Raw genomic sequence first — 15,555 nt, forward strand, 5'->3', positions numbered from 1 at the left:
TTAGATTTAATCAAATTTCATGATTAATTTGTTTGGCCATTTCTAAATTATAATTAAAGTGCCCATGCACAACACGTGCGACATGCATTATTTTATATATTATCATATTATATTATCATTGCATATTAAATTATCATTTTTACTGCCGAGATATTAAGTGTGTCAGAGAATATATTTATTGTTATGACGACTCAATATAGTCGAATATATGGATAGTTTTGATTTACGAGAATTGTTAAAAGAGACGTGTGTATATTATTTTATTATATAAACCAGTATATATATATAGGGGTGCGTTAGGCTCCTTTGCACCCTAAGTGTCCTATTTCCTTCTTAATCTCAGCCCTTGGATCCTTGAATTGGATGGTTGTGATCAATGCATTATTAGTCTATAATGTTGCATTATTAGCCGTTGTGCATTATTAAAATGAAAATGTGCATTATTAGTCTATAATGTTGCATTATTAGCCGCTATGCATTATTAGAATGAAAATGTGCATTATTAAATGACACGTGGCATTAATCTAACCGTCAGATGACAAAATCGTGGGGCTAGAATTAAGAAGGAAAAATGACAAAAAATATGAAAAGGATTTGAATACATCGCTATATATATATATATATATATATATATATATATATCAAATGTACTACCTCCGTTCCCCAAAATTTGCTACACTTTGACCCGACACGGGTTTTAAGAAATGTAATGGAATGTGAGTTGAAAAAGTTGGTGGGATGTGGGTCCTACTTTTAAAGTATTAGTTTTATAATAAAATGTGAGTAGGAATAAGTTAGTGGAATATGGGGTCCATTACTAAAAATGCTAAAAGTGAAGTGTATCAAATTTTTAGGGACGGACCAAAATAGTAAACTGTATCAAATTTCTAGGGACGGAGGTAGTATTATCTTGAATAGGTATGAAATAGTAGTAGCTTATTTACGTATGTGCATGTATGCATACAAATATAAGTAGTGTGATAGAATTAACTTAATTTAATAAAATATATGCTCATATATTTACAGCAGGGTATACATGTGTATTTATGAGAAATAGGTTAGTCACCCAATTTCTATGTTGATTTTTCAACGTATCTATACGTGTCATCACATATTAATGAGGTGTACACATTGTTTGCTATTTTCATGTAAATCATTCCATTAAGTCGGTTATATGTATATTGTACTATATAATATAAGGATCTCTCGGAGAAAAAGAGGCAGAGAAGAAAGAATGAAAAAAATAGTGTCTGACCTCTCCGGCTATACAAAGTTGTGGATAAAGAAAGGGAATTTGGGTGTTTGATTATTCGTTGTCATTTTGTTATAATCAGGTGTGTATAAATCACTTTTAATTTTACATACTACCTCCGTCCTCCAAAATTTGTTACACTTTGACCCAACACGGGTTTTAAGAAATGTAATGGAAAGTGAGTTGAAAAAGTTGGTGGGATGTGGATCCTACTTTTAAAGTATTAGTTTTATAATAAAATGTGAGTAGGAATGAGTTAGTGGAATATGGGGTCCACTACCAAAAATGGTAAAAGTGAAGTGTATTAAATTTTCAGGGACGGACCGAAATGGTAATATGTATCAAATTTTCAGGGACAGATGTAGTATTTTATATGATTGATTGTTACGTGTTAAATTAGAGTGAATATTTGAATTATATGATGTGAGCTTGAAATGGTTATGTGTAATTGATATTGATGTTGTAAATTATGTGGATATGTGATTTGTGCAATTAGATATATTTATCTATAGTATTGGAGTCAATTGATGGAATATATGGATATGTAATTGGTGCAATAAATATGTTTGATGTATCGTATTGGAGTCATTTGAATCATGAGATTAAAGAGGATACGTGACAGTCTTGCCCTGGGTTCTACGGGTCACATATTCAATGATAATGGACCTACGGGTCAAAGAAAATGTGCAAAGAGGGGCCTTCGTGGAAAGGTCAAAATTCAAAGAGGGGTCTTCGTGGAAAGGTCAAATCAAAGAGGGGCCTTCGTGGAAAGGTCAAATAATTAAAAGGGACCTTCGGGTCGTATATAATGGAAATCCCGGGCAGATACCAGGCTTGATGTGTCACAGAATAATAAAAAGAATGAAGAGGCATATGCATATGAATGTTAAATTGTTTATGATATTTATTGTTTCCGGTGATATATGTTGGTGAATGAATGTATTTGATATTTGTATATGGAATTAAAGGTAAGGTTTATATACACTGAGTTGTGGCTCATATAAACCACTAATATTTTTCAGGAATAAGATATCAATGATTCGTGGGTTGATGTGAGTTACAGTTATTATAAGGGTCGGCGGCTGACGCATTTTGGCAACTTATCTTCCTCATCATTTTTGCATGTAGATAAATGTATAGTATATAGAGTGGTGAGAGGGTCCCACTATTGTCAGAATGTTTTGAAATATGTACTTGATAAATGTTGGTTTTTGAAATTATATAATACGTGTGGATTGTTTATTCTAAATTTTTAATTTATTTATAGTAAGTGTATAAGTCATAGGGGTTGGGGTGTGACAGTTTAGGTGGTATCGGAGCGGGGATAGAATCCCGCTGGGACATGGCATTTATGAATATTGTATGATTCATTTCGGTTAGAAGTTAATTTGCATTTCAATTATCATGAACATGTGTCACCGAGGAGAGAAGGGTCAGCCGCCCTGCATCGTCAATTAATTGGAGAAACATCTCATATACATGTTGCATCATGTTGTGATTTTTGGTACATGGACCAATGATGAGGTAAAGAGGTAGAAATTTTAAAGAGCTCAGAAAAGTAGAAGTTGTCGATTTTATGGGACTAATCTGACTGAGGTTGGGATATAGTTAAAAGTGATAGATCTGGTGTTCAATCATATGAGTTGTATGTCAGAAGAAAGTTTTGATTATAGGGTATCTCTTCTTTGAAGCAATACTTACTCTTGGTGGGAAACAGTCCACAAGCTATGATACAACCTCTGGTATTCTTGTATTCAGTTCAGACTATTTTTCCAGAGAACTCAATGCTAAATATATGCAAAGAAGTGTATTGTGATAAGAAGCAAAGAATGTTTTGTCTTTAATCAAGGAACTATGTTTGTTGATTATGAGCTGGTATTATTTCAATATATACGGTTTTCTAGAGAATGTGTTGCGAGTTAATTCAATTAAGCTGCCAGCGGATATTGATTCTCTTGTTCATACACAAGTTTTTATATTATTATGGGTATAGATTGGTTTTCACTTCATCGAACCAAGGTAGCTTGTCAAGTAAAAGAAATGGTAATATAATCATCGAGACATGATCGAGTGAAATTCTACGGTAATCAATATATTGTTCCAGGTTTTCTTATATTATCTAGATCGGCTTTTTGATTTATTGGAAGTGCAGATTTATTTGGATTTTCACCTTATCAGGAGACATATTCTCTATTGAACACTGCATTTATTTTTATTTCTACTTATCAACCGTCTTCATTAGAGTTTCAAGAGTTTAAGAAACAGTTACAAGAGTTGTCCGACAAGAGATATGTATGACTCAATGTTTTACTTTGGAGAGCACCAATATTATTTTTGAAGAAGATTATACACTGCGACATTTTTTTGCTTTGAAGATTTGGCATCATTATCTGCAGGAACGCTTATATGGTATTCTAGTAACTTATATATTGACAGAGATCCGCGATTTACTATCTCAGTCTTGATATGGTCTTTTTGTGAGTTTCATCTCAGAAAGGAGTTATGCGATTCAAGCAAAAAGGTTAACATTACCTCCAGAGTTAGCACAAATTCATAATATTTTCTACGTCAGTAGGATTCGGCTTTATCGATCTAATCCTTCGCATGTTCTAAAAAATACTGATGTACAAAAGAAAGTTATATAGAAGAATCTGTCAATATAGTGGACCGCCAGATGAAACAATTGTGAAGAAAAGATGAGAAGAATTATCCACAACTGTGTACTGGTTAGCAATTTCAGTAACTGAGTTAACATAGAGAGATAAATTTTGAGGACAAAATTCTTAAAGAGGAGAAGAATTGTGACATCCCTAACCCGACATATGCATTATTTTGCATATTATCATATTATATTATCATTGCATATTAAATTGTCATTTTTACTGCCGAGATATTAAGTGTGTCATAGAGAATATATTTATTGTTATGACGACTCAATATAGTCGAATATATGGATAGTTTTGATTTACGATAATTGTTAAAAGAGACAGTGTGTATATTATTTTATTATATAAATCAGTATATATATATATATATATATATATATATATATATATATATATATATATATATATAGGGGTGCATTATAATGATAACCCCAATTTGTGTGATAACCCTATAACTAAATCTCCACCACACATTTTTAAAATATATGGTCTAGATTTAATCTAACAAAAACTATCATTTTATCAAATAAAACTATCATTTTCGGATATATTAAGGGCAAAATTGTCATTTCATTTTAAAATTTGGTGGGAAAGAAGAAACTTGACTCAGACGTTAACATTCGATTTCTCACAACTCAAACCCTCCATCAATATCTCCCACAATCAAACCCTCCGAATCCCGTTTCAAACCCTACGAATCGAAGGAAAAATCATCACAATTCTGGAATATGTCGAAGGAAAACACTGAAGCTTCACCGAAGAAAGGTTGGATGAAGTTTATTACTTATTTCACTTTTGATTTTGCTCGATTTATCATTTTGCTGAAGATTTTCTCGATTTTTTTTAGTTTCTGTAGTTTTTTAGTGTAGATATTTCTTACATTTATACAATATCGTTCATGCATATTTAGATTTACATTTTACCGTGTATGCTGCTGGTGTATGTTTTTCTGTGTTTGTGTGTGTGTTTTGCTTTGTTTACGTGTGTTTTTGCTGTGTGTGTGTTGCTATGTGTTTGGTTGATCTGTTTAAATGTAGAAATTGTGATTTTGCTTGATAAAATGATACTTTGTGAATAGTGTTTTGTTTTACTTAAGTGACAAGTTATGCCCTCTCTGCTTTTTTGAACTCATTGAAATTCAGAAAATGATAGTTTCAGATTATAAAATGATAGTTTCATGGGATATGGGATAAAATGATAGTTTCATGGGATAAAATGATAGTTTACATTATAAAATGATAGTTTCATGGGATAAAATGATACTTTATGTTTGTTTGTGTGTGTGTCCTGATGCTAATGCTGCTGTGTTTGTGTGTGTGTTGTTGTGTGTGTCTCTGTGTTTTTGTATGTGTGTGTGTGTTGCTATGTGTTTGGTTGATCTGTTTAAATGTAGAAATTGTGCCTTTGCTTGATAAAATGATACTTTGGGTGCATAAAATGATAGTTTCTGAAAATGATAAAATGATACTTTGTGGATAGTGTTTTGTTCTACTTAAGTGACAAGTTATGCCCTCTCTACTTTTTTGAACTTATTGAAATTTAGAAAATGATAGTTTCAGAAGATAAAATGATAATTGCCCTTGATAAAATGATAGTTTCAAATTATAAAATGATAGTTTCATGGGATAAAATGATAGTTTACATTATAAAATGATAGTTTCATGGGATAAAATGATACTTTATGTTTGTTTGTGTGTGTGTCCTGATGCTAATGCTGCTGTGTTTGTGTGTGTGTTGTTGTGTGTGTCTCTGTGTTTTTGTATGTGTGTGTGTGTTGCTATGTGTTTGGTTGATCTGTTTAAATGTAGAAATTGTGCCTTTGCTTGATAAAATGATACTTTGGGTGCATAAAATGATAGTTTCTGAAAATGATAAAATGATACTTTGTGGATAGTGTTTTGTTCTACTTAAGTGACAAGTTATGCCCTCTCTACTTTTTTGAACTTATTGAAATTTAGAAAATGATAGTTTCAGAAGATAAAATGATAATTGCCCTTGATAAAATGATAGTTTCAGATTATAAAATGATAGTTTCATGGGATATGGGATAAAATGATAGTTTCATGGGATAAAATGATAGTTTACATTATAAAATGATAGTTTCATGGGATAAAATGATACTTTATGTTTGTTTGTGTGTGTGTCCTGATGCTACTGCTGCTGTGTTTGTGTGTGTGTTGTTGTGCGTGTCTCTGTGTTTTTGTATGTGTGTGTGTTGCTATGTGTTTGGTTGATCTGTTTAAATGTAGAAATTGTGCCTTTTGCTTGATAAAATGATACTTTGGGTGCATAAAATGATAGTTTCTGAAAATGATAAAATAATACTTTGTGAATAGTGTTTTGTTCTACTTAAGTGACAAGTTATGCTCTCTCTGCTTTTTTGAAATTTAGAAAATGATAGTTTCAGAAGATAAAATGATAATTGCCCATGATAAAATGATAGTTTCATGGGATAAAATGATACTTTGACTTTATATAATGACATAAACTGTTTAACACACTAAAATCTTTTGTTTATTAGGAAAGAACATTCGTGATGATGATGATTATGAACATAGAACATTAGCAGAAGAAGTAGAACATATAAGAAATAAGAAGAAAAGAAAGAATGATGATGCAACTGATGGTAAGACAACATCAAAGAAGGGCAAGAAAAAAGTTGTTGAAGATATTACAGTCATTAAGATAGCAACTTTGGCAGGAAGAAGGAATACTGACTTCTTCGTTGACATGCTTGAATCTCTAAACGAGAATCAAAGAAGAGCTGTTAGAGATTGGGTTTGGCGCACTCCTAAACTTCAATATAAGAAGTTTCCCAAGAGCATTAGCGTATTATCTGATCTACAACTTTAACCGTAAAAGTTCATCAATTGAGTTGAACAGTGGGGAATCACTGTTTTTAGACGATGAAGATGTTCACATAACTCTTGGGTTTCCGATTGGATCTTTACCTATCAATAAGAGCAAATTTCAGAAAAATACCCACATCAAAACTGAAATTGCTAAATTCTGTAAAGGTGGAGAGAAAAAAATGGTGCCAAAGTATGTTGTAGAGCAGATGGAGAGAGACAAAGAAGGTGGTGAGTTGTTTAAATGGACTTTTATGGTTCTCATGGAGTATGCCTTGATTAACACTCCTGCCGATGGAAATTTGAGGCCAAAAATTTTAGATTACATAGTTGATGTTGAGAAGATCAAAGAATACAATTGGTGTGGCTATGTCATATCTAGATTGCATGAAACACAAAAGAGGTGGAAAAAAAACACAGCAAAGATATTTACCGGGCCAGTTATCTTTGTAGTGGTAAGAATATATTTGTTTTCCATTGTCTATGAATCTATTTACAGAAAAACTAATATTTAGTTTTTGTTTAATGTAGGCTTGTTACGTGGACAGGATTCTTTTTGAAAAAAAAATGGTGCCAAGATGTTATCCAACAGTGAAAGGATGGACTGCCGAACTGTTGAAAGAAAGACAAAGAGCAGAAATGGAGAATTCAACATTTGGTATGGGTCATATGTATGACAGATATAAAAAGCAGCCACATGAAGAAAATGATGAAGATGACGAAGAAGAAGAATCTCAAGATGTAGAAGTTTTGAAGACAAATGATCATCATGATCATGATGAAGTGGGGACAACCAATGAATGGGAGAATTTCTTACATGAATGGAAGGAAGCTGCCAAAAATGTTAAAGCGTCAATGGAGAAGATTGTTGATGTCCTTGAAGCAGCGCCGGAAAAACTCAGGAATCTAAATAGCTTTAAGATAATCTGTGATACAACAAGAAATGCAGTGGGATTGAGAGAGGAAGGTGTGCAGCATGTTATAGAAAGTCAGAATACAATGACACAGGCTATAAACAATGATGAAACTGATGATCCTGAATGGATTGATATCATGATTGAGTTAACTAAAGCTGCTGAGAGGACATATATATTGAAAAATAGGAATGAGTTCCCTACCTTCACTCTGATACCTGAATGTGACGACAGTCCTAATGAGAATCAAGAATTTAATCGGGAAAAGGATGTAGAGAAGGAAAAAGATGATGAGGTGGAAAACGAGCAAGAGAAACAGAATGAAAGCGAAAAGGAAATGGCTAATAAAGCAGCTGGAAAAGAAGAGGAAAAAGTTTCAGGGAAAGAAGTTCAGAATGAAGAATATGAGGTAACTTTTAAAAATGATAGTTTAAGTACATAAAATGATTGTTTATATGGTTAAAATGATATAGGTTTGATGATGTTTTTTGGTGGTTCTGTTTTATTTGAAAACTGATACTTTTGCATCATAAAATGATAGTTTAAGCGGATAAAATGATACTTTTGCATGATAAAATGATAAAATGATAGTTTCGGGGAATAAAATGATAGTTTTGTTTCATAATGATAGTTTTAGATTTTTGGCTATGAGTATTATTTTATCAGCTATGAGTATCATTTTATCAGCCAAAAGTATCATTTTATCTACTGCATGTATCATTTTGTCATTATATAATTCAGAAGTACCATTTTATAACATAAAAATGAATTATATTTTCATGCATATAGAAAAGTATCATTTTATCAGCTATAACTATCATTTTATCAGCCAAAAGTGTCATTTTATTAGTAAGAAGTATCATTTTGTCATTATATAATTCAGAAGTATCATTTTATAACATAAAAAGTATCATTTTATCAGCTATGACTATCATTTTATCAGCAAAAAGTATCATTTTATCAACTGAAATATAATTTAATCAGCAAAAAGTATCATTTTATGTATATTAGCAACAAAAGTAATATACCTGTTAGTGTTGTATGTTGAATCAAATGAAATTACATCTCCAAACATATGATAATTTCATCTTGAAATAGCATCATCCCAGAACTGATACTTTTATTTGAAAACTGATACTTTTGCATCATAAAATGATAGTTTAAGCGGATAAAATGATACTTTTGCATGATAAAATGATAAAATGATAGTTTCGGGGAATAAAATGATAGGTTCTGTGAATAAAATGATACTTTTGTTTCATAATGATAGTTTTAGATTTTTGGCTGATAATGTGATAGTTCCTGTGGATAAAATAGTATACCTTCTGTCAATAACAATTTATATTTTTTTTTAATGAAAGCATGACAGAGTTGATACCATAATAACCACTGTCATGGAGGATATCCACAAAGATGATAAAGTTTTAAAACAGAGAGAAGAAAATTTGAATAAGGAGAAAGTGGTTTCTCAAGAAGATGATGAAGTTTTAAAACAAAGAGAAGAAAATTTGAATAAGGACAAAGGGAAGAAGATGGTTTCTCAAGATCCTCCAATGGAAAAGGAGAAAGTGGTCGGAACAACAAAGAAAATTGTTGAAGCAATGTGCTCTCCCTACAATGTCAGAGCAGTAAATCTGAAAGGAAAGCTAAATAAAGAAGAGAGAGAAATAATGTACCGGTTGATGGCAGATGAAGAAAGTGAACAGTAAGTTTTGAATTACATAATTATATTCTTATTCAGTTCTTTTAACTACATTAAATATGAATTTGAAATCAGTTATGAGGTAGTTTATGAGAACGACAAGATCACATTGTTCAAGATTGACTTCCACAGCCTTGCTCCACGTACATACGTCAGGATCAACATCATAGATGCATGAGTTGTGTTCCTCAACCACAATGAAAAATTCAAATCAAAGGCATCACCGAGTCGTCTTTTCATCAACACCACACCTACGGTACAGTAAACGATTAAATAAATAATAGTATTACATTAAAAGTTAAAATATATTTACAAAAATGTAAACATGACAGATTTACAACATTACTGCAAGGAGATCTGGTTGGACTGAAGCAGAGAGTCGAGAAAGATTTTGCTCAAACTTGAATGAATTTGTGTCAAAGATTGAAAATTTCAAATGGGAAAATTATGACCTGGTAAGTAATAATTAGATATACATTACAGAACAGGGGTGCGTTATAATGATAACCCATATTTATGTGATAAGCTAATAACCCTATCATTTTATGGGTCAAAAGTATCATTTTTACTAAAAATGATATTTATACATGATAAAATGATATTTTTCGTCCATAAAATGATATTCTGTTCTATAAAATGATACTTTTCTTCCATAAAATGAGGGTTATTAGGGTATCATCATAAATATGCGTTATGATATGATCACATCCCTTACAGAACAACATACCTATATTTTTGAAAATGACATTTATATATAATGTTTTGAAAATTAGATATTCTTTCCAATCTGGGCGTATGAACATTATTATATCATCTGCTTCAATCTCAAAATGCAAATGATGGATGTGATTGACAATTCTCTGGTTAGTGAAGATTTACTTGAGAAGAAATATGAAGATGCACCAAGTACTCTGGTATGTTTAGTTAAATGCATTCAATATTTATTAGTTAAAATGCATTGAATATAATTCAGTATGGAACATAATATAATTTTTAATCAACCTCATGTATGTTTTGTGTTATTTGAATAGAGAAATTTCTTCCGAACTTATCTTGGAAATGGAGTCAATCCATCAATGGGAAGAACTGTCAAACTGTCAAAAACTAGATACATGAATATGCCATGGCAGAACGATACAAATAAAGTTGACTGTGGAATTTATGTGATGCGCCATTTGGAGACTTACATGGGTGGTCCTGTTCGTAACTGGAATTCAGGTTTAACGAAGAAGGGAACAGAGTCTTTCATAAAACTCCATGCCAGATATACTGAAGCATTGCTTATTGGAGATACTAACAAGAAGGCTTTTGAGACACTTACAATGATAAAGAAGAAGTTTGAGAAGGACAGCAAAAAAGGAGAAATTGATATTGAAAAGATGATCAGAGAATTTGAACCCCTTGTATACTAACTTATATGACTTGATAATAGCGTTTTGTAATAGTGGTTTCGAATATAATCACCTAAAATTATCATTTTATCTGCTGCAAGTATGTCATTTTATCAGTCAGAAGTATCATTTTATCATTTTATCTGCTCCAAGTATCATTTTTTCAGGTTAAAGTATCATTTTATCAGTTTATAAACAAAAGAATGATGTTATAAGCCAAAATGTCATTTTATAAGCCCAAAGTATCATTTTATCTACTGCAAGTATCATTTTATCATTTTATAAGCCCAAAGTATCATTTTATTAAACAAAAATATCATTTTATCAGAAGTATCATTTTATCAGTCAGAAGTATCATTTTATCATTTTATCTGCTGAAAGTATCATTTTATCAACTGCGAGTATCATTTTATAATTTTATAAGTCAGAAGTATCATTTTATCAGCTTATATATCATTTTGTCAGATTAAAATATCATTTTATCCGTTGAGAGTATCATTTTATCAGCTTATATGTCATTTTTTCCAGCTTATACATCATTTTATAAGGTTATTGTCATTTTATTTGCTGCGAGTATCATTTTTTCAGGTTAAAGTATCATTTTATCAGTTTATAAACAAAAGAATGATGTTATCAGCCAAAATGTCATTTTATACACCAAAAATACCTAAACTATATCAAATGGCTTCAATCTGTCTTCTCATTGACTCTACCACAATTTCTTGAATCATGACGACCCATCTCATGACATTTACCACACTGTCGTAGAGGCTTATTTGCTTTCCTTATTGCACTCTGCCTCTTTGCTACTTTGCCACTAGCTGATCCTTTGGTACTAACAACGTCTGGAGGATGTACATCAATTACATCAGGTACTGCCATTCCATAAAAATCCTCAACCATCTTCTTCTTTTCAATGACTGAAGGTGCTGCACAATTTCCAAATATATGTTGTTCCAAATCATCAAGACCAGCACTTAACAAAGACAAATGATCAATACTTCCTTCAGACTTTTGGACTAATCGATAAAAGTTGGAGAACAACTTCTTCTTAACTTCCTGCTTTTCATCCAAATCTGCAAGATAAAAGATAACATTATTACAATAAGTACTATCATTTCTCTGACTGAAAAATAGAATTTTTACAAATAAGGTTAAAAATGGAACACACGTTCAAATGGTTGTTGTTCCTCAGATGGTAGACCATGTGCTGCCTTTAGTAAAGAGCTCTTCAACCACCTTCGACCAAAATATTTCTCAGGAATGAGATTAGCAGACTTATTCTTCAACAAACAAAATATATGACAGCATAACAAACCAATTCTGGAAAACTTCTTGCAACTACAGTCGAATGTGTCTTCCTTACAATCATACTTAACATCCAATGTTCTACCATATTGGTCCTTGACCTGATGCATCTTGATGTTATCCTCAACAGTAGTTATAGAAACAATCTCACATACCATACTTATTTCCTGTTGTACATGTTTGAAAATAGAATCAGTGTAGATTGTAGATGCATGCTTCTCAATAGGCAATTGGGTTGACAAATCAGGAATAGTTGAGCAATCCAAGTAGTTCAATCGTGAATTGACATTCCTTTGATCTCCCACAGCATAATTAAAGAAATTGATGAACTGTACAAGATTTGCACGTGGCTTTGTGTAGTTTTTAAAAAAGCTATTCTCCGATTCAGACATCGATGTAGTCCTAAGAAGCGACCCCATGGGAAAATCTCGAAAATAAGCAGGAACCCAGAATTCTCTATCTTCAAACATTGATCCAAACCAGTGCACGTCTTCTAATCCATACTGTTCCATTATATCATTCCATATTATATCAAACTCATCAGGCTCTAACAAATCAGACCAAACACATGCATTCAACTCTTTTTTGAAATCTTCATTACCAAGTAAAGATTTTGGGCAACTTATCTGACACCTTAACCATGATATGCCACATCACCATCGGTTCCTTGTTTGTAAAAGTACTTGTTGAACAGCAAGTTTGATCCCCCAATCTTGATCAGTGATAATCAATTTGGGTGCTACCCCCATGCATCGAACAAAACAGCCAAACAACCAAGAATAGGATTCTCTACCTTCACTTGATAACAAGCCAGCTCCAAATGTAACTGGTCTAGAATGGTTATCTTTTCCAGTGAATGGAGAAAAAATCATGCAATACCTTCAGAATATAGCATAAAAATGAATTATATTTATCATAAAATGGTTAAAATGATATAGGTTTGATGATGTTTTTTGGTGGTTCTGTTTTATTTGAAAACTGATACTTTTGCATCATAAAATGATAGTTTGAGCGGATAAAATGATACTTTTGCATGATAAAATGATAAAATGATAGTTTCGGGGAATAAAATGATAGGTTCTGTGAATAAAATGAGTATATTCTGAGTATCATTTTATCAGCCAAAAGTATCATTTTATTAGTAAGAAGTATCATTTTATCTACTGCAAGTATCATTTTGTCATTATATAATTCAGAAGTACCATTTTATAACATAAAAATGAATTATATTTTCATGCATATAGAAAAGTATCATTTTATCAGCTATAACTATCATTTTATCAGCAAAAGTATCATTTTATTAGTAAGAAATATCATTTTATCTACTGCAAGTATCATTTTGTCATTATATAATTCAGAAGTATCATTTTATCAGCTATGACTATCATTTTATCAGCAAAAAGTATCATTTTATCAACTGAAATATAATTTAATCAGCAAAAAGTATCATTTTATGTCTATTAGCAACAAAAGTAATATACTTGTTAGTGTTGTATGTTGAATCAAATGAAATTACATCTCCAAACATATGATAATTTCGTCTTGAAATAGCATCAGCCCAGAAGAGTCTAGTTAACTTTCCATGAGATCCTATCTCAATTTCATAATAGAAGGCATCAGATGATTCCTCTTGAGAACGCATATAATCAAAAATCATTTGAGCATCTGAACCATCAATATTGGACATAATATCACGATAACCATTTCTAATATCAATAATATCACATCCAACATTTTCAGGTCCACCCATTATCTCCTTCAAAAGTTTGAATGTGAGAGTGGGACCAATATTACACCTGCCACAATCCTCCATAAACCTCCGATGGATAGGATCCAGATTGCGATTGGCCATCATAAAATGCCTATGCTCATCTGCAACCATTAAGTGATTATGATACTCAACAAACTGATAAACCTCATATCCTCTGCTCTTGCCATCTGAATAATATCTCAAATTGAGCTTAGCAAGACATTCACACCTAAATGACCGACACCTACGCTTTTTAAAAGACACTTCAGTTGATTGGGATGCATGACCAGGTATAAAATTCTTAGAGCCTTGACTGCTGCAAGCCAAATACTGCCACTTAGTAATACCTTGAACTGATTTGTTACCCATTTTACGAATGCCAAAACCAACTGAACGAGCATAATGTTCATAGAAACCAACTGCTTCTACTAATGTATTGAATTTCATACCAATCATTGGCTTTAAAGCATCATCACAAACAAGAATGTACATACCTACAAATCAGTAAAAGTATCATTTTATCATAGTATCATTTTATCATAATATCATTTTATGCAGTAAAAGTATCATTTTATGCAGTAAAAATATCATGTTATGCAATAAACCTATCATCACAAACAGGAATGTAAATACCTACAAATCAGTAATAGCATCATTTTATCATAGTATCATTTTATCCGACAAAACTATCATGTTATGCAGTAAACCTATCATCACAAACAGGAATGTACATACCTACAAATCAGTAATAGTATCATTTTATCATAGTATCATTTTATCATAATATCATTTTATCCGACAAAACTATCATATTATGCAGTAAACCTAACATTTATAAGCCGAAAGTATCATTTTAACACATAATCGACAATACATAATATAATCAAATAAGAATTTCAGTACATCAGAAACATAAACCAATCAACAACTAATATTAATCTAAAATCAAATTCAATACATGAATATGAACACAATCAATAAGCTAAGTAATAGATAATGATTGTTACCTTCGTTATTTGCTACAGATTCCATCGAAGCAAATTTTCACAGCAATTGAAGAGGTAATCAATGAAAATAAGAACGCAAAATTGAAAACATCTTCCCGATCACAATTATGGAAACAAAATCTGGAGAATACGGAATAATGAAACAAATCGAAGAAAATCTGGAGATGTTGAAATAAAATAGGCGAGAAATATGGAAGATGAAGATGAGAGAATCGATCTTAATTTTGAAGATGAAGATGAAGGAGAGAATTGAGTTCAAAAAGAATGAAAGCGTGATTCGCGCGTTTGGAGTAGAATTCAAAAATTAAATGAGGAAATTACATTTTTACCCCTCTGCGCCTTTTTTATAAGTAAATCTAAGTTTGAATCTCAACCACAAGATTATCAAATATGTGTGGTCCAGATTTGATTATAGAGTTATTATGTGATTTGGAGATTATGATATGATCACATCCCTATATATATATATATATATATATATATATATAGGGGAGCACTAGGGTGCCTCCTTATTTAGAGTCACAACGTACATCCAATCTGGTGCTGCCATGTGGCACAAAACATGCAATATTTTAAACACAAAAATGCAATCTAGTTGTATATGCATTTTCGCAGATTGCATTTTAGTTGTATGTAAATTGCATTTTATAGTGTTGAGTTTTGCATTTTCACATAAATTGCATTTTTTATTGTTAGGTTTTGCATTTTCACATATA

The 15,555-nt window shown here is 31.6% G+C and overlaps 1 protein-coding gene and 1 long non-coding RNA gene across 2 annotated transcripts; both read left to right on the forward strand.

Moving 5' to 3' along the window:
* Nucleotides 1–1,420: 1,420 nt before the first annotated feature.
* Nucleotides 1,421–2,494, forward strand: LOC148926535 (uncharacterized). Its single transcript, XR_016130255.1, has 2 exons — nucleotides 1,421–1,962; nucleotides 1,995–2,494. It is a non-coding gene; the product is annotated as an uncharacterized LOC148926535 (long non-coding RNA).
* A 5,128-nt stretch (nucleotides 2,495–7,622) lies between these two features.
* LOC148926536 (uncharacterized) lies at nucleotides 7,623–10,843 on the forward strand. The gene is made up of 3 exons (XM_089059159.1): nucleotides 7,623–8,090; nucleotides 10,415–10,528; nucleotides 10,829–10,843. The coding sequence occupies exons 1-3, from the start codon at nucleotides 7,623–7,625 to the stop codon at nucleotides 10,841–10,843; spliced, it is 597 nt and encodes a 198-aa protein (XP_088915285.1).
* Nucleotides 10,844–15,555: the final 4,712 nt, after the last annotated feature.

The sequence above is a fragment of the Salvia hispanica genome, chromosome 5 (assembly GCF_029641045.1).
Source record: "Salvia hispanica isolate PSC_SH4W2 chromosome 5, Shi_PSC_v1, whole genome shotgun sequence".
NCBI classification, from domain to species: domain Eukaryota; kingdom Viridiplantae; phylum Streptophyta; class Magnoliopsida; order Lamiales; family Lamiaceae; genus Salvia; species Salvia hispanica.

Bases quoted from the DNA above. Each gene is read 5' to 3' on its own strand.
- LOC148926536 (XM_089059159.1), top strand. From the start codon at position 7,623: ATGGAGAAGATTGTTGATGTCCTTGAAGCAGCGCCGGAAAAACTCAGG. The intron at 8,091-10,414 runs GTAACTTTTAAA...TTATTTGAATAG, and splicing joins TTCAGAATGAAGAATATGAG to AGAAATTTCTTCCGAACTTA.